The following is a 24,589-nucleotide window of genomic DNA, read 5'->3' as shown; positions in this document are numbered from 1 at the left end:
GTTGACTGCCACTATTGGTGTTAACGGTTGTCTGCTCTGTTTTGTTGACGAAACAAGAAATTTTCCGAAAATAGGTAATCAAACGAAACGTTTAGGCTATAAACTAACCCCATTCCCTAAACATCAATATATTTGATTCGTTATTTCAGAAGATTTCACGCGCAGTTATTGTATTTGTTCTTTATACAAGTAACATTAATTAAATTGAGTTACGGCTTTTCGGATGTCTTTTTCGGCCCCCTTTTTCGGATATCACAGCAGCTCTGCGGTTATGCGGCTAAGACTTTACTCCAAGTCTTTGGATCATATACTTGAAATATACTTCAGTTAACCGACTGGGGATTTACCCTTTACCGTTTTAACCAATTTATGCAAATAAACTCCGGTAATACTATACTGTGTAACAGTCCGCTGTAGGCGGATTTGCTACATAATAATGTTACGGTCCGCTGTAGGCGGTGGATGTGCATTCAAAGTACAACTGTAACTGTGCGCTGCAGGCGGCTGATGTTCGTTTATAATAATATAACGGTCCGCTGAACAGCAATGCTGGTATATGGCCCTGGATTTTAATAATAACCTCAAATGGCATAGATGGGATTGAATGATTTGAAAATGAGTCATTTAAATTAAAAACATATGCCATTTTCCTGCAGTTTATTTTCTATGTTCAGTTCATAGGTAAACATTACAGTTATATTGTCTGTGTATATATCTTTCTGCTTACTTCTCAATTTAGATTGATCTGGAAATGCTTGCCAAATGAAGAGTGTAGCTGCTGGAATCTCCCGCCAGTGGGAGAAAGTGTTCTCTCATGTGAACAGAGCAGTAGTGTTTCTAGATCAAGGGGTTGGAGAGCTTCTCCATTGGCAGGGAGGCCTTACAAGATTGCTCAAGGCAGGGGCCTCTGACGTGAAAGAGTTCTCATCTTTTGAGGTACATGATACATGAAGATATAACATAAGTAAAAGGATCCATCAGTTTTATCACTGGGGTAGTAAAGTCAAGTTTATTTTCCCAATTTTCATATTATTCTTGTTATTTGGATTATTCAAATTTTATATAAATTTAAAACAAATAGGATACATGTGAATAGTTTATTAGATAATGGTAAAACACTCTCAGTCACAGTATAACTTCTGTGTTCTGAAAGACAGTACTAACAATATGTTTAAATTTGTCACAAAAAATATTCTTTTATACATGTATGCGCTCTCAGAAAGTGTATTTTTGAAATATTTGTAGAAATGTATTTATATTTTTTGGCTATTAATTAAAATAGGGTACAACTCTATTGCACTTGTGTTAATCTGTTAAATGTTATCTTGTTTATGTTTAATGCTTTTGTATATGAAATGTTTAACCTTTTTCATAGAAAAACACACCATATTTTATGTTATAAAAAGAGCTTTTATTACTGATAATTGTCTGTGCCCATCTGCTGTACACTTGCCATACAAGGTTTGTGTAAAACGAATGAAATCTCAATTAAGTACATTAAATTGGCATTTTTTCAAATATATGATTTTTTATACATATCTGTATATTTTGCTGAACAAAACACAATTTATTGCAGTGTTAATGTGCTTAAGGCTAGAACGAAAGTTTACGGTATGATGGTTTGTAATTATTTAAATGGTGAATGTCTTCAGAGTGGGGCGGAGTCAGACAAGAAGGCTGTGTTCATTGTCAGTGGCTTGTTGGAAGGTGATAACAGAGAAATTATTTGTGACATTCTACAGGCCAGCAACTTCCAGGTTTGAAAATAAGATAAAAATAGAAGATAAATATATGATAAGTTTTAATTTTAAAAATCAACTTATTGCCATAACAAAATTAGCTTTTGAACAAACTATATAACAAATGTATAATGTAACAGTAGATAGAAACATGACAAATTAAATTTTGTAATAAAGTGAACTTTGTAGTGAGATTTTGCATTAATATGAATAGTCTCAACTGCTCACTTGCAGTACGTGGTGGTAGTGGTATGTCAGGGGTCGGCCAGCCATGCATTCAGCATGGATGGACACACTGATGAAGATCCTGAATTCTTTAATCAAGTTGAAGAGAGGGTGCTGGAATGGATGGGAAACATGGTGAGTACAGAACGTTTTGTGCTTTCTTTTATGTTTTTGTTTAAGCATGATGTTATTGTCACTGCTGTTAATTTCATTTTCAGTTTTTGATATTTTCACTGCTCTTACACATTGCTTTTCCTGATTGGTTCATAAAATAACGTAGAGTTAACTATGCTGGGGTAAGATTGTTTGGAATGACATCACCAAAGAGACGTCACAACTTTGTTTTTTTGTCACGAGTTTCCAAATTATGCCAATTCAATTGAAATTATTCTTAACTTTAGCATAAAAACCCCCATAAAAATTGTTAAATTTCAGTGTTAGATGTAAACTCATTTCACTCGTGATCACAGAAAAGAACCATTACTCTCTGAAAGAAATTCTGATTATTTGAAACTCAACGGTGTGACACTTTTTCAACAAACAAATTCTATATGTTTGTGCAAGTTTCTAAGTTATCTAATCATCCTACAGGTTGGATATTCTCGACTATTGTCAAATTAGAAAATTACTTAAAATCACTTAAGATTTCCATATTTTACACAATTTAGTTGTGAAACTTGAATTGGTCTGTCATTCATAGAATTGTTGAGGTATTGAATTTACTAATAACATAGACTTGGGGGTTCTGTCATTGTTTGCTATCAGTGTAAAAAGTTATACAGTTATATTGGACCTAACTGGATGTAACTGACACTTACCATTCACAGTATCCTAATGAAATGTCCAGCATTGCCAGTGATATCCATTCTTGGTACGTCGTATGAGATACCTAAATGATTGCTTTAAGGTACTGGTAATTGTACATATGTTTTTCTTAAGAAATATAGTTCAATTATAAAGGTATGGGATAAAGGTATTGTGTTTAAAATATTAAAATGTGAATGCATATCAAGAATAAATATGATTTTTCATGAGTTGCCAATTAATATAAAACTTTATGAAACCAGTTTAGGTAAAGTTATAAAGTGAACCTTATAACATTTCCCTAAATAGTTTTGTTACTGGTACTTTTTGATCATTTTGGGTGAAAAGTTTGACACCAAACTTCTTAGGCAAATTGACATCAAATCATGTTATGTTACACAAATGTAATACAAGAAAATATTTAAATAATAATATTTCACTCTTATGTCATGTGATAAGAATACTCTCTGGCTTTTTCAGAACTACACAGCTGAGGTATTCCACATCCCGCTGTCCACTATCAGTATAGGTAACTCTGTTTTCCTTCTACCTGGATACTCAAGATTATCTCCCCTGATGGAATCTGATGTCAGGCAGATAGAGCTGCAGTACAATAACTCTCACAGCAAGGTTTGTATCCCTTTGAAGTTGTGTATTCCTAAGGCCACACCAAATTTATGTTTCATTTGACATTTTCACTAGAAAAATAATGTAAGTCCGAACGATTATCATATTTTTACACACAAATGCTGAAAAATGCTACCTTGCAGCAAACAACGCAATATGAAAATCTTGGGCTGAAAGATATTTTTAAATGAGATTTTTTTTCAAATTACACTTAAAAGTGTAACTAATTGATGATTGTTGAAGATATTTGTTTTTAGCAGGACTATTCGAAGAATAAGGAGAGCTATCCTAGTCACCCGAGCGTCGGCATTGGGGTAACCACTTATGTTAAAGTTTGCGTACCACCTCAAACATTTTCAAAGTCCATTGACATATGGCTTTGAAACTTTGCACACTTGTTCACCATCATGCCCCCAGCATGTTCCCAGAAGGAGGTAACTCTATCAAGCATTTTGACAAAATTATGCCCCTTTTTCTACTTAGAATTTACGTTAAAGTTTGCGTACCACCTCAAATATTTTCAAAGTCCATTGACATATGGCTTTGAAACTTTGCACTCTTGTTCACCATCATGCCCCCAACATGTACACAGCAGGAGGTAACTCTCTCAAGCATTTTAACACAATTATGCCCCTTTTTCGACTTAAAATTTACGTTAAAGTTTGCGTACCACCTCAAATATTTTTAAAGTCCATTGACATATGGCTTTGAAACTTAGTAGGCTTGTTTACCAACATGTCCCCAACCTGTATACAGGAGGAGGTCACTGTATCAAGCATTTTGACAGAATTATGCCCCTTTTTCGACTTAAAATTTACGTTAAAGTTTGCGTACCACCTCAAATATTTTCAAAGTCCATTGACATATGGCTTTGAAACTTAGTACGCTTGTTTACCAACATGTCCCCAACCTGTACACAGGAGGAGGTCACTGTATCAAGCATTTTGACAGAATTATGCCCCTTTTTCCACTTAGAATTTATGTTAAAGTTTGCGTACCACCTCTAATTTTTTCAAAGTCCATTGACATCTGGCTTTGAAACTTCGCACGCTTGTTCACCATCATGCCCCAACCTGTACACAGGAGGAGGTAACTCTATCAAGCATTTTGACAGAATTAGGCCCCTTTTTCGACTTTAATTTACATTTAAGATTGTGTACCACCTCAAATATTTTTCAATTCAATTTATGTAAATATCTCAGCACATCATGTATTGCATTGAAATCTAATCTAACAGTGATCCATGCATGTTTCGCCAAAACTTTTCAATCCATACATGGAAAAGCTTTTCTCCGCTTATTATTACGGTAGGTTGTCTGTTTGAAGAAGAAAAAGGCCAAGGAATTATCATGGCATATGTTGTCAATATTGGTAGTGTTCTAATACAATTTTTTCAAGGAACGGTATTCACACAAAACTTTGTACATGTGTCACACAGCCCAGACACAATATGCACATGTAAAACAGGGTCTATAACTCTGGCTTTAAGTATTGTTGGATGACCTCTCTTTGCAATGCTCTGTGTCACTCTGATACAGTTTGTTATATTTTGTCTTTGTACAGGCTGAGCACAAGGACATAGATTCGTTGAAAAGTGTGGACTTCAGTGTGCTACCTAAACATCTTCAAGTGCAATTCAAGGTTGGCCACTTTATTGATGGAGTCCCTTCATTTCTGTAAAACCATCATTAATGTTACAGAGCGAAATGCCCATTTACACAAAACTTATGTCAGTTAAAGAGAATGTAAGATTATTCAGAAAAAAAACATGTGCACAAAATTGTGCAAAATTTCATGACAATTTCATTTATGAAACAGATTAAAATTGCCCACCCCTTTGAATTTCACTGACATTAACTTGCCACTTTTGAATTTCACTGACATTACCTTGCCACTTTTGAATTTTGCTTACATTAACTTGCCACTTTTGAATTTGGCTGACATTAACTTGCCACTTTTGAATTTCACTGACATTACCTTGCCACTTTTGAATTTTGCTTACATTAACTTGCCACTTTTGAATTTGGCTGACATTAACTTGCCACTTTTGAATTTCGCTGACATTAACTTGCCACTTTTGAATTTCGCTGACATTAAATTGCCACTTTTGAATTTCGCTGACATTAACTTGCCACTTTTGAATTTCGCTGACATTAACTTGCCACTTTGGAATTTCGCTGACATTAACTTGCCACTTTGGAATTTCGCTGTCATTAACTTGCCAATTTCACTGACATTTACTTGCCACTTTTGAATTTGGCTGACATTAACTTGCCACTTTTGAATTTGGCTGACATTAACTTGCCACTTTTGAATTTCGCTGACATTACCTTGCCACTTTTGAATTTCGCTGACATTAACTTATCCATTTAAAATCTTTACCGACATTTACCTACTTCTATTAATTTTTCACTGAAATTAACTTATTGATTTTAAATTTTCCCTGATATTGACTTGCCACTTTTGAATTTTACTTACAATACTTTAAATTTTTCACTGAGATAAACTTACTACAAGTATTTGATTTTTTTTACTTACTAAAACTTACTACTTTTGACTTTTATATCTGCCTTAAATGTATGAAAATGATTAGCAATTTCACCCCTATTTCTTTTTAAATTTCAATTAAGGTTTAATTACAATGAACAATTGAGTGCAATGAAATGGAATAAAACTGAATTGTTAATCTTTGTTTTACTTTATATCCATTACTGAATAGGAAAGATACATCATGGGAAATAACATGCCCAGATTTGCTGAGTAATGTTCACCACATAGAGACATTATATCAGTTTTTTAGCATGAAGGTTCTGGCAGAGCTGTAGTCTAGTGGGAAGACATATTACTGTCAAGTTGTCAACCCAGGCGTAAAAGGTTTTGTTCCCTGCCTCACCAAGAATTCTAACCGTGTTCCAGGAGGGAAATTCACCATTTTCCCCTTTTGACTGTGATATATGCTGGGGCATGTTAAAAAACCAAGGTTGCTTTGACCAGGGTCTAATCTGTATGTGGGTTATGCTTCACAACATAACAACTACATGTGATAAAAGGGCAATTTTATTATCATAATTCAGTGATTTCTTACAGTGTTTTGTGAGCAGCGTAGATGGGCTATTGGCTGAGTTGGGGGTGAGGGAGGACATCTATGCTATGGGCCACACAAGCGCTTTGCTTGCATCTGAGTTGGAATCATTTCCTACTGCCAGAAATAGAAGAAAGGTATGGCCTGTAAAACTAGCTAGAAAAAATGGTTTCTTGATTTTGATGAAGTCCATAGTTAATACATTTGTCAGCTTTCAAGCTATCTGGGTGTGATTAGGCCTGACACATATATGGTGTTTTAATTGTTTTTAAAGTTTTGTATCAATTATGGCATTACTATTGCACAATGTTTGTAACTTAGTATTCTAACCAGAAACTGAAACTCTAAGCCATATTCATTATTTAAAAAACACCACAGCAACTGAATTTCAGACCCAATGAGATCTTATGCAATTTACTGGGTTTTTTTAAGCGCACAGTCCTCAAACTAATAAATGGTCTGCCAGCAGACAGACCTGCTCACAATTTCAGTTTTACAACTATTCTTGTTGCTACTTTTAAAGCCTAAATGTTTTGTATGGATTCATTTATTTTTATGAGATCCAGTTATAAAACAAGTATCTAAAAATATGCCCACACTTGTTCACCACATTCTCATCACTAGACAAAGACAGAGCGAGCCTCAATCTTGTTCGTAGACAGAAGCCTTGACCTTGCTGCTGTGACCTCTCACACTTCTGAGAGCCTGATGGACAGGATACAGATGATGTTACCAAGGTTACCAGGTCATGTGACTGATGTCAAGGTCAACATGGCACCACTCTGTCATGTGGACAGGTCAGTTATGTTGTAAATATGATTCATCATTGCTACCAGATCATCATCCTTGACAACTCAGCATATTCATATCATATAGGTTATGAATACGCTTGAGTGCCAAGAATGCAGATCATGTGACCAACATCAAGGTCAACATGGCACCACTCTGCCATCAGGGCAGGTATATGTAAAGTATTTCACCTAAACCATTGTTACCAGGTCATGTGACTGATGTAGATTTCATCATTGCGCCCACTCTGCCTTATGGACAGGTCAGTGATTTTGTTCAAGCATAACACAGGCATGAATTAGAGAAGCTATGAAGAGCTTTGCTTTGGGAGTACATGTGTTTCAAAATTAAGTGGTCAAATGTTTATGCTGTCAGAAGGGAGAGCATCTATCAAGTTGCTGCCTTGTCCTTTTGTCTGCAGTGTCTTTCACTCTTTATTCAAAGATCTGCTGTAAAGATTTTGAACTACCGGTAATCATAAATGTACACCACATTGGGCCATCATGTTTTGCGTACAGAGGTGTACCTGTAGGTGTTAGTGTTCAATCCATGTCTTTTGACTATCAATGAAGCGCGAATTTAAGGGTCATACATGTTGGTTAGATAGAAAAATGAATGTTTGCAAAGATAAAAGAAAACATAATTTCTTAAATGCATAATTGTTGTTTAGGTTGATTCGATACTTAAATTAGAGTTCAAAAATTCCACAAGAATCTTAGTTAGTTGTGTTGGATGCATTGTGCTTTATCACAGTAGGAATTTCTCATGCTTTTTCCAGAGAGACAGGAAGCTCAGTGATAGCTCCAGGTTGCCTAGCGACGCAGACAGGAAGTGAGGGGCACCTCCAAGCCATGATGACAGGGAAACAGAAGGAGGCTCTAATGGAGGTCAACAGACAACTTGTAGAGGCAGCAGCTCAGTGTGACCTCCCTTTGTCACTGTCAGGAAAACCTGGCAGGGTCACTGCTGAGCAACTAGACTCTACTCTGAAATTGTTCAGGTAGTTAAGGAGTTTGTTTTGTAATATGATCAGTAGGCAAAAATATAACATATTTAGTTGAATCTTGAGCGAGTTGCTTTGGCAGAGCACTATTTGATGGTACCAAATACAATGCAGAAGCTTGCCGTTCTTAAGCAATAACCAGATATTAAAGAGCGCTATTAGTTAAAAACTTTACCAATAGGATAAGAGCAGGAAAGGTTCAGCCCCCCCTCAAGAAAGTCAGTGTGGTTTTTACAGTTCATTTTTGATGCAAATTTTCTATGCAACAACTTGAATCAATCTAGCTTTTTCTACCAGGCAGCCAAATTCTAGCCATACAGAACTCAGGAGTGCTTTATACATGCCATATCCCCCCGAGGGGGAAAAAATCCCCCAGAATTTCGACCCATCCCCCCGGTCTCCCGGAGGGGGATGAATATCCCCCGGAATTAAAGATCGAAAAGTGTGTTCAAAATTACGCAAATTTATCACAGGGTTTAATTATATTAGCCTGTTTACAGTTATTATGCCCTTCCTGTCCTGAAGCTTAATTGGATTATCAACTGATGTTGTGTTTTAACAACACCTATGGGTGACACTTAATAAATCAGCAGGTCACATTTCAGGCATTGTTTTGATTGAAACTGACAGAATTTGCGAAAGAAATGTCAATTGGACTGGTCAGATAAAAGGTCGATTTTCATTGGTTTAACTATAATTTTTATCCAATCAGAGAGGATGTAACAAATTAAAGAGTTCTTCAAAACATGTGTCATTGTCATCAAAAGGATTAATAATTTAAAGGTGACAGTACATTATTCGGTAAAAAAAGGATCAAAATAACTAATTGACAATGCTGTTCTTTGTTATGCCTCACTTACATGTTTACATACATGACATTGACCTTCATCGCAAATATCGGAAAATAACAGAATTTCAGAAGAGAAACTGAAAGTAGACAATTTGGATGAAATGAATAGTATTTATGTATTAAGGTGGTGATGTTTTTATTTTTTGATGAATGCCAAAAGGAGATGTGTTTATGAACTTAAACAAAAAATTATGCATTTGCTTTTGATCAAGAGCAAACAAATCTAACTATTTGGGAATTGAAATGAAAAATATTGATAATTCATTCTATTCTCTCTATTAGTCTGAAAGTCATCATTTATGATAGGCAGCAGATCTTGTATCCAATTTTAGAGGAAGGTAAGCCCATTAAAGGTGAATTGGCACGACTGTGCCATGCCCATAGCACTACATGGTGATGATGAAAATCCCCAGGTATGTGACCCAAATCCCCTTGAATTCTGGACAAAATCCCCTTAGTAGCCTTTCAAAAATATAGCAATTTGTTTTTTCGTAATGGCGTCTTAAAATACTTTGAAATTTCGACAAATTACACCTGCTAAAAAATCCCCCTGAATTTTCAACCTTTTTGAACAAATCCCCCTGAATGGTCTCAAGAAAATATGGCATGTGTATGTTTATGATAACCTGTTGCATAGGAATTTATTTCCGAGCACTTATCAGCTAACATCTTCAGCAATGTACCCCTGTTTTGAGTGCAGCAGTGTTTTTTTCTGAATTGAGGTTTTTGGCTTTGTACCAAAAGTTCTGTGATTTTACTCATATATTTATTTAAATATAAATCCTTTCAAATGGAGTTCTGTGTGGTTGATAAACTCCAGGAATATATAATTGATTAAATCAATTGGAATCTTTGCCGGGAATTTATACTCTTTCTGATGAATAGAATAGATTGGTATGTTATTCTCTGTTCAATTGAAACTTACTGTTAACTACATTTATTTTACTTAAATAAAGATGAACTGCATATCTAAAGGTGTTAAGTTAAAAGTACTTTTGTACGTGTATGTACTTTAAACAGCAAACTTCAAGGAAGCCAGTATCTCAGTACCAAATGTACACTTAGATTTAAGATGTGCAAATTGTATTTGTTTTTTTTTCTCTATTTTTAGGGGAAAATACAAACAAATTATGAATCATCTTGATTGGATACAAGTTTCCATGGCAACCTCAGAGATGTTGAGTCATCCTGACAATCGCCATATTGATGAGCGTATCAGTGTTGAAAAAGGCTTGCTGCAGAGCTTAGATGATCCGAGTGGCCTGGAGGCTTTGTCTCAGGTTCAACAGATGCTTGCCAAGAAACATGAGGATAGATGGTAAGATAAGATAATTCTTAAAAAAAATAATCTGCAAGACATAACATACAACATAACATACAACATATGCTTTGTTGAGCTGTTATACTGACTTTGGTTTGTGTTGTGTGATAGGGCACCAAAAAAAGTCTCCACTAACATCTCCCCAAAAATATAGGGTAGGTAGGTATGCATTATTATTTTTTTTCGGGGGGGGGGGGGGAACAGGCCCCAATTTCTCAAAACATCTTATAAGTCCCTTATAAGAGGATCAAGCTCAATACACAATTTTTGATTTGGTATGATTTGTGTAATACTCTCTTGTTTGTTGGTTGTAGGATTTACAGTATAGATGATGTGCTATGTATGCTAGTATACCTCTACTCCCTTGTGGGTCCACCAATACTGGAACATGAAGAAACAGAGGAAGAAATTCAGGTAGGCATCTAGATGATAAAAGAGATATGTGGAATAAGACAAAGAAAACTTATAACTCTGTTGTTAAAATAAAACAACCTCTTAGAAATTACTTTACCACTGCAGACTGCTTTCAAATATTGAGCGGTTCCTTTTTAGTGATTTTTCGGTTTGAGTCAAATTCGCAAGGTTTAAAATTTGTATAACCATTATTTAAAAAACTGAATTAAAAAAAGCAATTGTAAATTGAATATTTCACTTGGGTTTAAATTTGCAACATGATTTATTTGTGAAAAATTAAAAAAAAAGTTAAAACCTCAGTTAAAACCTCATAAAATTTGAAAGGTGTTAGTAACTTAAAGTGAACATATTCATTTTTCAGAAATCAATACTGGATCGAGTTCTAGCTGAGAAGGGATCACTACCATCAATAATCAAGTCCATAGGTATGGTGTATGATATATGTGTTACATTTGTCACGGAACAGACTTGCGATAGTATAGTCACTGGGCCAGAAAGCTATGTTGGTAGATCAACACCATATGTTTAAAACTGGTTAATTCTTTGGTGTGGTCAAAGTAAGCCAAACAGTTTATTAATTGGTCAAGATTTGTCCTATATACTAGGGATGGCAAGAGGTAAAATCAGTACTCAAGTACTCGGATTTCTTCCAATCGATTACTCAAGTACTCTGAAAAACTTTAATTGGTTTTCGGAAGAGACATGTTTATGTACTGGGTATATGGGTCATTATAAGTCCACTTATGTACTACATCAGCAAGACTTATAAAAAAGAGTGTTATTTTATTTGTTTAATTTGTGGTTTGTCCTTATTTTTTATTTTATATATAAATATATCACACTACAAATACCGTATAGAGCAAGTGAAATAATAAATAATATACATATCAAAATATTACCATGTCATGAAATCAGCATATAAGCAACACTCAATGATAATAATCTGAGCACAAACTATGCTGGACTGAAGCTTCCATCTTTAACAAAATCGGTCATCTTTTTGCTGGGGCTGCTCTGGCTGCTTCTTTGAAGTTGTTTTGGATTCATGTTTCCTGAATGAAATTTCTTCCTACTGTAATATTTTTGTTAACCTCATTAATATGGAGGATTCTCAATTCAAAACATCCACCAAATTGATAGTGATAATCATTGCAAAAATACGCCCATTAACCAATCAATGTTCATAATCTGCATGTCAGCGTGTATAATATTATTTGTTGAAAAGTCTATTGGGTTACTAATAGAGTTATGCAGGAGATGTACCACTATCAATACTTCACTTCTTGACATCAGTTTAAATTGGGGCCCTTTCATTGAAAATTTGTATAATCTCATAACTACTGTCATAAAAGTTGATAGAGTCAATAATGTACCTAGCAGGAGTGAGAGGGTCAGTACGTTGTGTCTTGTTACTGTTACATCACCTGTATGTCGTCTTAAATTCCAGGGGATTTTTATCCCCCCCTCATGGAGACCGGCGGAAAGATAAAAATTCCTGGGGATTTTCGCTCTGAGGGGGATATAGCATGTACTGTATGTATGTGGTAATGATCTTTGTTCGGTGTTTTTTCCCACTGCACGTAGTAAAACCAGAGTTATGGCCCTTGAATTAGCAGAAAAAGGCATTTATGGACTTGTGTCTGTCAAAATTCAAAACTATATTTCCTAATCATGAAACCTTAGGGGAATGTTAAAAGGATGATGAAGTTGTGCACCTGGGGTTTCGCTTCGCGCTGCTCTTCTTAAAACAAGGGATATGGCCTTTGAATTAGCCAAAATTGGCATTCCTGGACTGGTGTTTCTCAAGACTCATAAACTATATTACCTAGAGTCTTGAAACGTTAAGGTGATGAAGTTGGTTTCAACATACTTTATTTAGCAAAAATAAACAACATTTCAATATAAATACGTAATCAAAATTCAGGATTAGAACGGTAGATGTAAACTAATAGAGTTCCTTCCCCTGTTGTGATAAATTACAACTGGCATTTAGAGGAAAATGAGGTAATGAAGTTGTTCCAGAGTTATGGCCCTTGAATTAGCAAAAATTGGCATTCCTGGACTTGTGTTGCTCGAAACTTGAAAAAAAAGTCAAGAAAGCTTTGCAAAATGTTAATAAGGTGATGATGTTGTGTACCTGGATTTCATTTCCTGCTGAACTTATTAATCTACAAAAATCTACGTTACATAATGCTGACTTAAATTTCTAAATATGCTTCATTTGCTTAAATGACATTGAGATTACTCAAAAGCCGCTTGTTAAGATGGCTTCTGAATGTTCATGTATATTACAACATCACAATCCTCGCAGAAACTAGTAAAACTGCATTTATTTCAGTGACAGTAGGGGGAAAAGTGGGAGACCGCCTGATTGTTTCTGAGCTTCTGGATGGTGTTTGGGAGAAGCTGGCTGCAGTAGCTCAGGCCCGAGCCAACATGCGTGAGTTTAGGTAAGTTTGTTTTTTTCCTGGATTGGGTTCAGGAGATGCTTGCTGCAGTAGCTCAGGCCAAGGCCAAAATGGGCAATTGAGGTTAGGATATTCTGTCCTTCTGGATTGTGTTCGGGAGAGGCTTGCAGCAGTAACTCAGGCCAAGGCCAAAATGGGCAATTGAGGTTAGGATATTCTGTCCTTCTGGATTGTGTTCGGGAGAGGCTTGCAGCAGTAACTCAGGCCAAGGCCCATATGGGCAATTGAGGTTAGGATATTCTGTCCTTCTGGATTGTGTTCGGGAGAGGCTTGCAGCAGTAACTCAGGCCAAGGCCCATATGGGCAATTGAGGTTAGGATATTCTGTCCTTCTGGATTGGGTTCGGGAGAGGCTTGCAGCAGTAGCTCAGGCCAAGGCCCATATGGGCAATTGAGGTTAGGATATTCTGTCCTTCTGGATTGTGTTCGGGAGAGGCTTGCAGCAGTAACTCAGGCCAAGGCCCATATGGGCAATTGAGGTTAGGATATTCTGTCCTTCTGGATTGGATTTGGGAGAGGCTGGCTGCCGTAGCTCAGGCCAAGGCCCATATGGGCAATTGAGGTTAGGATATTCTGTCCTTCTGGATTGGGTTTGGGAGAGGCTTGCAGCAGTAGCTCAGGCCAAGGCCCATATGGGCAATTGAGGTTAGGATATTCTTTTCATGATTGGGTTCAAAAGAGGCTGGCTGCTGTAGCTCAGGCCAAGGTCATATTGGCGAGTTAAGGTTAGGATATTCTGTTCATGATTGGGTTCAGGAGAAACTGGGTGCTTTAGCTCAGGCCAAGGCCCATATGGGCAATTGAGGTTAGGATATTCTGTTCATGATTGGGTTCAGGAGAGGCTAGCTGCTGTTGCTCTGGTCAAGGCCCATATGGGCGAGTTAGGGTTAGGAGTATGTGAGTGCATGTGTAGATCATCGATGTAAACCCTGTTCCCAAAACCTAAACAATATTTTGTTTTAAATGATGCAATATGGGTTTTAGGGTCCTTTCCCAATAAAAGTTTGGCTGTTTAGGTCTAAAATGGTTCATTGTGTTGTATTCTGTTCAATTCTTTGCTGGGAAATTGACAAAAAAGTTCACTTGGTGGGCCTTGGGGAGGGCCAAATTAGGTAAGGATCTAATGGTAGGAGTAGCTTTTTTAAATTTAAATTTCCGTTACTTTTTATGATTAAAAATGATACTGGATAAAGCTCTATTCACACATATATAGCATAATTATGAAAATATTACAATAAATTCATTTATATTTACGACTGTAAGATTGATAATATAAGATTTATCATGACGGCGACATGAGTTTGTTTATTGGCAAATTGTCTGTCAAGACCGAAGAGGTTGTGGTTTCCAGTTAAACAGGGTTGAGACTAATCTAGTTGTGGAGGTGTATCCCTCTAACCCAGAGGTTGTAGTTTGCTGTCCCACAAGGGTGAGAATGGTCTATTGGTAAAGGCGTATGCCTTTAGTCCCAGATGTTTTAGTTTTCAGACCCATCAGGGTGAGAATGGTCTAGTGGTAAAGGCGTATGCCTTTAGTCCCAGATGTTTTAGTTTTCAGACCCATCAGGGTGAGAATGGTCTAGTGGTTAAGGTGTATGCCTTTAGTCCTAGATGTTTTAGTTTTCAGACCCATCAGGGTGAGAATGGTCTAGTGGTTAAGGCGTTTGCCTTTAGTCCCAGATGTTTTAGTTTTCAGACCCATCAGGGTGAGAATGGTCTATTGGTAAAGATGTATGCCTTTAGTCCCAGATGTTTTAGTTTTCAGACCCATCAGGGTGAGAATGGTCTAGTGGTTAAGGCGTATGCCTTTAGTCCCAGATGTTTTAGTTTTCAGACCCATCAGGGTGAGAATGGTCTATTGGTAAAGGTGTATGCCTTTAGTCCCAGATGTTTTAGTTTTCAGACCCATCAGGGTGAGAATGGTCTAGTGGTAAAGGTGTATGCCTCTAGTCCTAGATGTTTTAGTTTTCAGACCCATCAGGGTGAGAATGGTCTAGTGGTTAAGGTGTTTGCCTTTAGTCCCAGATGTTTTAGTTTTCAGACCCATCAGGGTGAGAATGGTCTAGTGGTTAAGGTGTATGCCTCTAGTCCCAGATGTTTTAGTTTTCAGACGCATCAGGGTGAGAATGGTCTAGTGGTTAAGGTGTATGCCTCTAGTCCCAGATGTTTTAGTTTTCAGACGCATCAGGGTGAGAATGGTCTAGTGGTTAAGGTGTATGCCTCTAGTCCCAGATGTTTTAATTTTCAGACCCATCAGGGTGAGAATGGTCTATTGGTTAAGGTGTATGCTTTTAGTCCCAGATGTTTTAGTTTTCAGACCCACCAGGGTGAGAATGGTCTAGTGGTTAAGGTGTATGCCTCTAGTCCAAGAGGTTTTAGTTTTCAGACCCATCAGGGTGAGAATGGTATAGTGGTTAAGGCGTATGCCTGTAGTCCAAAATGTTTTAGTTTTCAGACCCATCAGGGTGAGAATGGTCTAGTGGTTAAGGCGTATGCCTCTAGTCCAAAATGTTTTAGTTTTCAGACCAATCAGGGTGAGAATGGTATAGTGGTTAAGGTGTATGCCTCTAGTCCAAAATGTTTTAGTTTTCAGACCAATCAGGGTGAGAATGGTCTAGTGGTTAAGGTGTATGCCTTTAGTCCCAGATGTTTTAGTTTTTAGTCCCATCAGGGTGAAAATGGTATAGTGGTTAAGGTGTATGTCTTTAGTCCAAGATGTTTTAGTTTTCAGACCAATCAGGGTGAGAATGGTCTAGTGGTTAAGGTGTATGTTTAGTCCAAAATGTTTTAGTTTTCAGACCAACAAGGGTGAGAATGGTCTAGTGGTTAAGGTGTATGCCTCTAGTCCCAGATGTTTTAGTTTTCAGACCCATCAGGGTGAGAATGGTCTATTGGTTAAGGTGTATGCCTCTAGTCCCAGATGTTTTAGTTTTCAGACCCATCAGGGTGAGAATGGTCTAGTGGTTAAGGTGTATGCCTCTAGTCCCAGATGTTTTAGTTTTCAGTCCCATCAGGGTGGGAATGGTCTAGTGGTTAAGGTATATTCCTCTAGTCCAAGATGTTTTAGTTTTCAGTCCCATCAGGGTGAGAATGGTCTAGTGGTTAAGGTGTATGCCTCTAGTCCAAGATGTTTTAGTTTTAAGTCCCATCAGGGTGAGAATGGTCTAGTGGTTAAGGTGTATGCCTCTAGTCCCAGATGTTTTAGTTTTCAGACCCATCAGGGTGAGAATGGTCTAGTGGTTAAGGTGTATGCTTCTAGTCCCAGATGTTTTAGTTTTCAGACCCATCAGGGTGAGAATGGTCTATTGGTTAAGGTGTATGCTTCTAGTCCCAGATGTTTTAGTTTTCAGACCCATCAATGTGAGAATGGTCTAGTGGTAAAGGTGTATGCTTCTAGTCCCAGATGTTTTAGTTTTCAGACCCATCAGGGTGAGAATGGTCTAGTGGTTAAAGTGTATGCTTTTAGTCCCAGATGTTTTAGTTTTCAGTCCCATCAGGGTGAGAATGGTCTATTGGTTAAGGTGTATGCCTCTAGTCCAAGATGTTTTAGTTTTCAGTCCCATCAGGGTGAGAATGGTCTAGTGGTTAGGGTGTATGCCTCTAGTCCCAGATGTTTTAGTTTTCAGACGCATCAGGGTGAAAATAGTCTAGTGGTTAAGGTGTATGCCTCTAGTCCAAGTTGTTTTAGTTTTCAGTCCCATTAGGGTGAGAATGGTCTAGTGGTTAAGGTGTATGCTTCTAGTCCCAGATGTTTTAGTTTTCAGACCCATCAGGGTGAGAATGGTCTAGTGGTTAAGGTGTATGCCTCTAGTCCCAGATGTTTTAGTTTTCAGTCCCATCAGGGTGAGAATGGTCTAGTGGTTAGGGTGTATGCCTCTAGTCCCAGATGTTTTAGTTTTCAGACCCATCAGGGTGAGAATGGTCTATTGGTTAAGGTGTATGCTTTTAGTCCCAGATGTTTTAGTTTTCAGTCCCATTAGGGTGAGAATGGTCTAGTGGTTAAGGTGTATGCCTCTAGTCCCAGATGTTTTAGTTTTCAGACCCATCAGGGTGAGAGTGGTCTAGTGGTTAAAGTGTATGCCTCTAGTCCAAGAGGTTTTAGTTTTCAGACCCATCAGGGTGAGAATGGTCTATTGGTAAAGGCATATGCCTTTAGTCCCAGATGTTTTAGTTTTTAGACCCATCAGGGTGAGAGTGGTCTAGTGGTAAAGGTGTATGTCTCTAGTCCAATATGTTTTAGTTTTCAGTCCCATCAGGGTGAGAATGGTCTATTGGTTAAGGTGTATGTCTTTAGTCCAAGATGTTTTAGTTTTCAGTCCCATTAGGGTGAGAATGATATAGTGGTTAAGGCGTATGCCTTTAGTCCCAGATCTTTTAGTTTTTAGACCCATCAGGGTGAGAGTGGTCTAGTGGTAAAGATGTATGTCTTTAGTCCAAGATGTTTTAGTTTTCAGACCCATCAGGGTGAGAATGGTTTAGTGGTAAAGGTGTATGCTTCTAGTCCCAGATGTTTTAGTTTTCAGACCCATCAGGGTGAGAATGGTCTAGTGGTCAAGGTGTATGCTTTTAGTCCCAGATGTTTTAGTTTTCAGTCCCATCAGGGTGAGAATGGTCTATTGGTTAAGGTGTATGCCTCTAGTCCAAGATGTGTTAGTTTTCAGTCCCATTAGGGTGGGAATGGTCTAGTGGTTAGGGTGTATGCCTCTAGTCCCAGATGTTTTAGTTTTCAGACCCATCAGGGTGAGAATGGTTTAGTGGTAAAGGTGTATGCTTCTAGTCCCAGATGTTTTAGTTTTCAGACCCATCAGGGTGAGAATGGTCTATTGGTTAAGGTGTATGCTTTTAGTCCCAGATGTTTTAGTTTTCAGTCCTATTAGTGTGAGAATGGTATAGTGGTTAAGGTGTATGCCTCTAGTCCCAGATGTTTCAGCTTTCAGACCTATCAGGGTGAGAATGGTTTATTGGTTAAGGTGTATGCCTCTAGTCCCAGATGAATTAGTTTTCAGACCCATCAGGGTTAGAGTGGTCTTTTGGTTAAGGTGTATGCCTCTAGTGTCAGATGTTTTAGTTTTCAGACCCATCAGGGTGAGAATGGTCTAGTGGTTAGGGTGTATGCCTCTAGTTCCAGATGTTTTAGTTTTCAGACCCATCAGGGTGAGAATGGTCTAGTGGTAAAGGTGTATGCCTCTAGTTCCAGATGTTTTAGTTTTCAGACCCATCAGGGTGAGAATGGTCTAGTGGTAAAGGTGTATGCCTCTAGTTCCAGATGTTTTAGTTTTCAGACCCATCAGGGTGAGAATGGTCTATTGATTAAGGTGTATGCTTTTAGTCCCAGATGTTTTAGTTTTCAGTCCCATTAGTGTGAGAATGGTATAGTGGTTAAGGTGTATGCCTCTAGTCCCAGATGTTTTAGTTTTCAGACCCATCAGGGTGAGAATGGTCTAGTGGTTAAGGTGTATGCCTCTAGTCCCAGATGTTTTAGTTTTCAGTCCCATCAGAGTGAGAGTGGTCTAGTGGTTAGGGTGTATGCCTCTAGTCCCAGATGTTTTAGTTTTCAGACGCATCAGGGTGAGAATAGTCTAGTGGTTAAGGTGTATGCCTCTAGTCCAAGTTGTTTTAGTTTTCAGTCCCATTAGGGTGAGAATGGTCTAGTGGTTAAGGTGTATGCTTCTAGTCCCAGATGTTTTAGTTTTCAGACCCATCAGGGTGAGAATGGTCTAGTGGTTAAGGTGTATGCCTCTAGTCCCAGATGTTTTAGTTTTCAGTCCCATCAGGGTGAGAATGGTCTAGTGGTTAAGGTGTATGCCTCTAGTCCCAGATGTTTTAGTTTTCAGACCCATCAGGGTGAGAATGGTCTATTGGTTAAGGTGTATGCTTTTAGTCCCAGATGTTTTAGTTTTCAGTCCCATTAGGGTGAGAATGGTCTAGTGGTTAAGGTGTATGCCTCTAGTTCCAGATGTTTTAGTTTTCAGACCCATCAGGGTGAGAGTGGTCTAGTGGTTAAAATTTATGCCTCTAGTCCAAGAGGTTTTAGTTTTCAGACCCATCAGGGTGAGAATGGTCTTTTGGTAAAGGCATATGCCTTTAGTCCCAGATCTTTTAGTTTTTAGACCCATCAGGGTGAGAGTGGTCTAGTGGTAAAGATGTATGCCTCTAGTCCCAGATGTTTTAGTTTTCAGACCCATCAGGGTGAGAATGGTCTAGTGGTTAAAGTGTATGCCTCTAGTCCCAGATGTTTTAGTTTTCAGACCAATCAGGGTGAGAATGGTCTAGTGGTTAAAGTGTATGTCTTTAGTCCAAGAGGTTTTAGTTTTCAGTCCCATCAGGAAGAGAGTTGTCTAGGGGTAGAGGTGTCCCTCCATTACCCTTTTAGTTCAAGATGTTGTGGAAATCCCATCAGGGTGAGAGTGGCTAGTGGTAAACGTGTCTTCCTGTCCTCAACGAGGTTGTGGATTTAATCCCCACCAGTGTGAGAGTGGCCTAGTAGTAAAGGTGTATGCCTCTAGCTGAAGAGTTTGTTGTTTTAAAGGTGTCCCCCTCTAGTTCAAGAGGTTGTAGTTTCGAATCTCATTGGGGTTACTTCCTCCTTGCATCTGAAAATAGACAATATGTATAGCACTCATTACCTGGTTTCTACCATGGAAATTCTATCCAGGATCTAAAGCATGTAAACCCATTACAAATTCCATGTAAACTAAGCTGTTTGTATTCTTCTATTATTCTTAAAAAGCGTGTATGTAAACAATATTCAGAACCATCGCAAACACTTCAAAGTAAAATTACTCCAAGTAGGTGGCCTTTCAAACATGTTGGTATTGACATAGCCTCAAAAAAGAAATTAATTAAGTAAATATTTTCTTTAATCTTAACTTTAACCTTTACAGTGAATATATTGGGAAAAGATATTATTTGTATGGCAAATCACCCCATGCATTCATGTTCAATATATTTGCACTAACATGGTCAAATTATAAATTATGAGTGAGAAAAAGAAAAAGATCAAGACATGAAATAATTTCATAATTACAAAAATAAAATATCTATTAGAGATAATATTCAGCTGCCAGCAAGATTTGAACCAGGGTTCTTTAGTTCAGCAGTCAGGAACCATAGCTATTACACCACTGTAGACATATTAAAATAGACGGTTGAAAGTAACATATAAACAAAATTTAAAAATGGGTCTTCATTTTTAGCTCGACTATTCGAAGAATAAGGAGAGATATACTACTCGTCCAAGTGTCGGTGTCAGCGGCGGCGTATGAGTCGGTGTCACACCTTGGTTAAGGTTTTGCATGCAAGCACCTTTAAGTCAATATCTCAGTAAATATATCATGTATTTCATTGAAACTTTAGATATGTATTCCCAACTATCTAACCTACTAAATTAATGAAGTTAGATAACACTAATTTGAATTTAATGCAAATAATAGGCCTTCGACTTACAAATTCTGGTTAAGGTTTTGCGTGCAAAGACACATAGGTTAATATCTCAGCAACTGCTTGAGGTATTGCATTGAGACTTTATACAATGGTACTCAACCATCCAACCTACTTAATTAACCAAGTTAGATAACTCTAGTTTGCAATTAATTAACCACTTTTAAGTCAATACCTCAGCGAATACAAGATGTATTGCATTGAAACTTTACACACAGGCTCCCAACCATTTAATCAAGTAAGATAACTCTATCTTTCATATTATATAATTTTTGCCCCTTTATTATGCGACTTAGAAATTCTGGTTAAGGTCTTGCATGTTAGCACACATATGATAATATCTCAGCAACTACTTGATTGAATAACCAAGTTAGGTAACTGTACTTTGCAGATAATGGCAGTTTATTATTAGACTTAGAAATTCTGGTTAAAATTTTGCATGTAACCACATTTATGATAATATCTCAGCACATCATGTATTGCATTGAAATCTAATCCAACAGTGATCCATGCATGTTTTGCCAAATCTTTTCAATCCTTACACTGAAAAGCAGCGGAATAGTCGAGCGCGCTTTCTCTGTGACAGCTCTTGTTCAACATTGAAATGTGTATTGTTATTATTTAAAGTTGTTTGAACATACTTTGAACAGCAATATCATTTAGGGCTATACTACTCGCCTTTGTGTCGGAGTTTGCGTTGGCATCCAATGCTGTTGATTCAATTTACATCATACTTCACATTACATCACATTATAAGGTTCCATAGCTAAATATCATCCGTAACAAAAAATGGCCCCTGACTTTGGAAGTTTTAGGGCACATTGTGTCAGAGGTTAAAGTTTTAAGACAAGTTGGGATTTGCACTAATAACTTCTTAATACCCTTCATTTAATTCACTTCCTACTTCACACAATTGTTGGCGGCCATCACACCACTAGGTTACACAACACCATATTATGCTAAATACAAATTATGGCCCTTGATTGACTTAGAAAGTTTGGTTTAAGTTTTAGGGCAACTTGGTGTTTTAACTCAGATCTCAAATATTGTTCATTCAATGGACTTCATAATTCATAAAGTTACTGTTGTTCATGGCCATCACACAATTAGGTTACATTACATCATATTAACCTAAGTACAAATTATGGCCCTTAATTGACTTTTTTTCTTGATTGTTTTTGACAGGCACATATCACATCATAAATGCATTCATTTCTAAGACAAAGCAGGGTATAGTCAAGACAGCTCTTGTTGTTAATAGTTATTGCTATCAAGCAGTAGGGTAATCAAAAGCTTTGAAGGGTTCTTATTCAGCCTACTATTTATTAAGCATCAACATATATATTTCAACACTCCTTAAAATATGAAGATGTACTCTAAATTAAAACACATTGAATTTTAAAGGAGAATTACAAAAATGCTCCTTGATTTTACAGTATGTGAAGCACACAATGTAATTTCAATCCATGCTTTTTGTTGCTAGAGAGATCCTTGAGCCTGGCTCTGCAGTGAGCCCGGTAAGTTTGAACCCGCTTATAAGACAACTGGTGTCGGCCATCTTGGATCCTGGCAAGCCGGACCTGCCAGATGTGGAAAACAAGTCATCTGGCCTTAAGGATATGCTCAAGTCTGGATTTGGGTATGTTCATGTATATTATGAAGAAAGATTGTTGTACTGCTTTTAAGGTAAACATTTCATTACAATTTCATCACATTCCATTTGCATGTGTCTAACAACTTTGTTTAAAATCATGGTTTGCATAACGGTATACTTTTTTAAAAACAATTTAATAATATAATTCAAATACATGAACAGATTGTTCTGTGCAGGTTGTTCCGAGCAGTAAGTAAGCCTCGCCCCAGTGATCACCCCTTGCTGATACTCATCTTCATTGGAGGTGTGACCTGCACAGAGGTCAAACAGGTCAAGGATCTAGTCAATCAACTCAAGCCAGGCATTCAGGTATTATTATCTCTGATCTAGTCGATCAACTCAAGCCAGGCATTCAGGTATTATTATCTCTGATCTAGTCAATCAACTCAAGCCAGGCATTCAGGTATTATTATCTCTGATCTAGTCAATCAACTCAAGCGGGGCATTCAGGTATTATTATCTCTGATCTAGTCAATCAACTCAAGCCAGGCATTCAGGTATTATTATCTCTGATCTAGTCAATCAACTCAAGCCAAGCATTCAGGTATTATTATCTCTGATCTAGTCAATCAACTCAAGCCAAGCATTTAGGTATTATTATCTTTTTAATTATCCAGTCAATTAACTCAAGCCGGGTATTCAGTTATTATTATCCTTAACCTAGCCAATCAACTCAGGCTGGGCATTCGGGTTTGAAGGGTCATATCTTAGTAACCATGTGGGCGGTTGGTCGGTTTGTTGGTTTGTCATTCCTTTGAATTTTTCTTATCCGGAGGATAACTTGAAAACTACTGAATGGCAATTATTTAAACTTCATACAATGGTAAAGCACATTGCGAGGAAGTGCAGTATGCAAGAACCATAACTATATTTCAACTAATTACAAAGTTATTGCCCTTTGTTACTATTTATTGTCCGTAGCATAACTTGAAAACTAATTGATTGAAATTTAATTAAACTTCATACTATGGTACAGCATAATGAGAGGAAGTGCAGTGTACAATAACCATTTCTCTATTTCAGCTTATTACAGGGTTATTGCCCATCATTACTTTTTCTTGTCCGGAGCATAACTTGAAAACTATTGGATGGAATTTAATTAAACTTTATACAGTGGTAAAGCACAATGAGAGGAAGTGCAGTGAACAAAAAGCATAACTCTTTTACAGAGTTATTGCCCTTAGTAGCATTTCTAATCAGCAGCGTAATTTCTAAATTACTTAATGGATTTGTAGTTAATCAATTAATCTATAATCTAACAAATCATCACAAGCCTGTATGTGATATACATTTTTATTAAATATTTTCCTCTTATCTTTCGTATTTATTCCTCTTTTATATCTATCTTATCAATATTTTTAAATTGGGGCTTTGCCTCTTTTTTCTATCTCTTTAGTCTCATATTAATATATCCATCTTATCTCTACATTATGTTTTATGTGTATTTTATTTTCAGAACATTGTCTTATTTATCTGATCTATATAATGAGAGCATTATAAATTATGCTTTCTTATCTATCTAATCCATATTGAATGAGTTGTGTTGCCTGTTGTAGGTGGTTATTGGAAGCACACGGTTGTTAACTCCGCAAGAGGCTGTGATGACAGTTCTGGGGGCAGACTCCGCTTTAAGTGACAGTATAGAATAGTGCATTCACTGGATTCGGAATTATGCTTCATGCTGGATCTGTATATAATAAATATAAATATAATACCTACATATTGTTATAGAGTTTTGTTTAAATGGTATATTATGAACTGACTTAGGGGCAGACAAAAATTAAGGCAACAATGAATTTTCACTGGATTGCCTTTTGTGCCCTTTTATTCTGTAATAAAACAGATAAGTGTTGACCTCTGCATTAGATATTGGGTATTTGCAAGAGGCTTTGATGTCAGTTCAGAGGGCTAACGACTTCAGGGGAAGTTTGTTTGGGATAGTGTTATCACTAGATTTTGTTTTGTGTCCTTCTGCAATATACTATAATACAATTGACCAGTGTTAGTGTCCACACGTTGTGTTAACTATAGAGATGCCAGAGATTGTCAGTCGTACAATCAAAGTGGTTATTGTGGCATGTGCCCATGCGCATAGACTTCATAGAAATACCGTCGAAATACCTTCAACAATATTGTTATTTGTTAAACAATAAAATAAGTTGAATGACTATGAAT

At 37.2% G+C, this 24,589-nt stretch overlaps 1 protein-coding gene across 1 annotated transcript; it reads left to right on the top strand.

Moving 5' to 3' along the window:
- Positions 1–24,588, top strand: LOC128224228 (sec1 family domain-containing protein 2-like). The gene is made up of 16 exons (XM_052934020.1): positions 1–74; positions 740–936; positions 1,653–1,757; positions 1,974–2,099; positions 3,249–3,398; positions 4,959–5,036; positions 6,483–6,614; positions 7,102–7,274; positions 8,045–8,266; positions 10,231–10,437; positions 10,755–10,854; positions 11,216–11,279; positions 13,193–13,304; positions 22,244–22,399; positions 22,591–22,723; positions 23,971–24,588. Exons 2-16 carry the CDS (start codon positions 763–765, stop codon positions 24,061–24,063), a joined length of 2,025 nt encoding a protein of 674 aa, XP_052789980.1. The 5' UTR covers positions 1–74; positions 740–762; the 3' UTR covers positions 24,064–24,588.
- The last annotated feature ends 1 nt before the right edge of the window (position 24,589 follows it).

Source organism: Mya arenaria, chromosome 17 (assembly GCF_026914265.1).
Source record: "Mya arenaria isolate MELC-2E11 chromosome 17, ASM2691426v1".
Classification (NCBI taxonomy): Eukaryota; Metazoa; Mollusca; class Bivalvia; order Myida; family Myidae; genus Mya; species Mya arenaria.
Note: the sequence above shows the minus strand (reverse complement) of the source record. Positions and strands in the feature narration are given on the sequence as shown.

What these genes read in the sequence shown, in the direction of transcription:
- LOC128224228 (XM_052934020.1), top strand. Translation starts at nt 763, where the DNA reads ATGAAGAGTGTAGCTGCTGGAATCTCCCGCCAGTGGGAGAAAGTGTTC. An exon ending in TACAGGCCAGCAACTTCCAG is followed by an intron (nt 1,758 to 1,973) that starts GTTTGAAAATAA and finishes GCTCACTTGCAG; the next exon opens with TACGTGGTGGTAGTGGTATG. An exon ending in AAACAGAGGAAGAAATTCAG is followed by an intron (nt 10,855 to 11,215) that starts GTAGGCATCTAG and finishes TTCATTTTTCAG; the next exon opens with AAATCAATACTGGATCGAGT.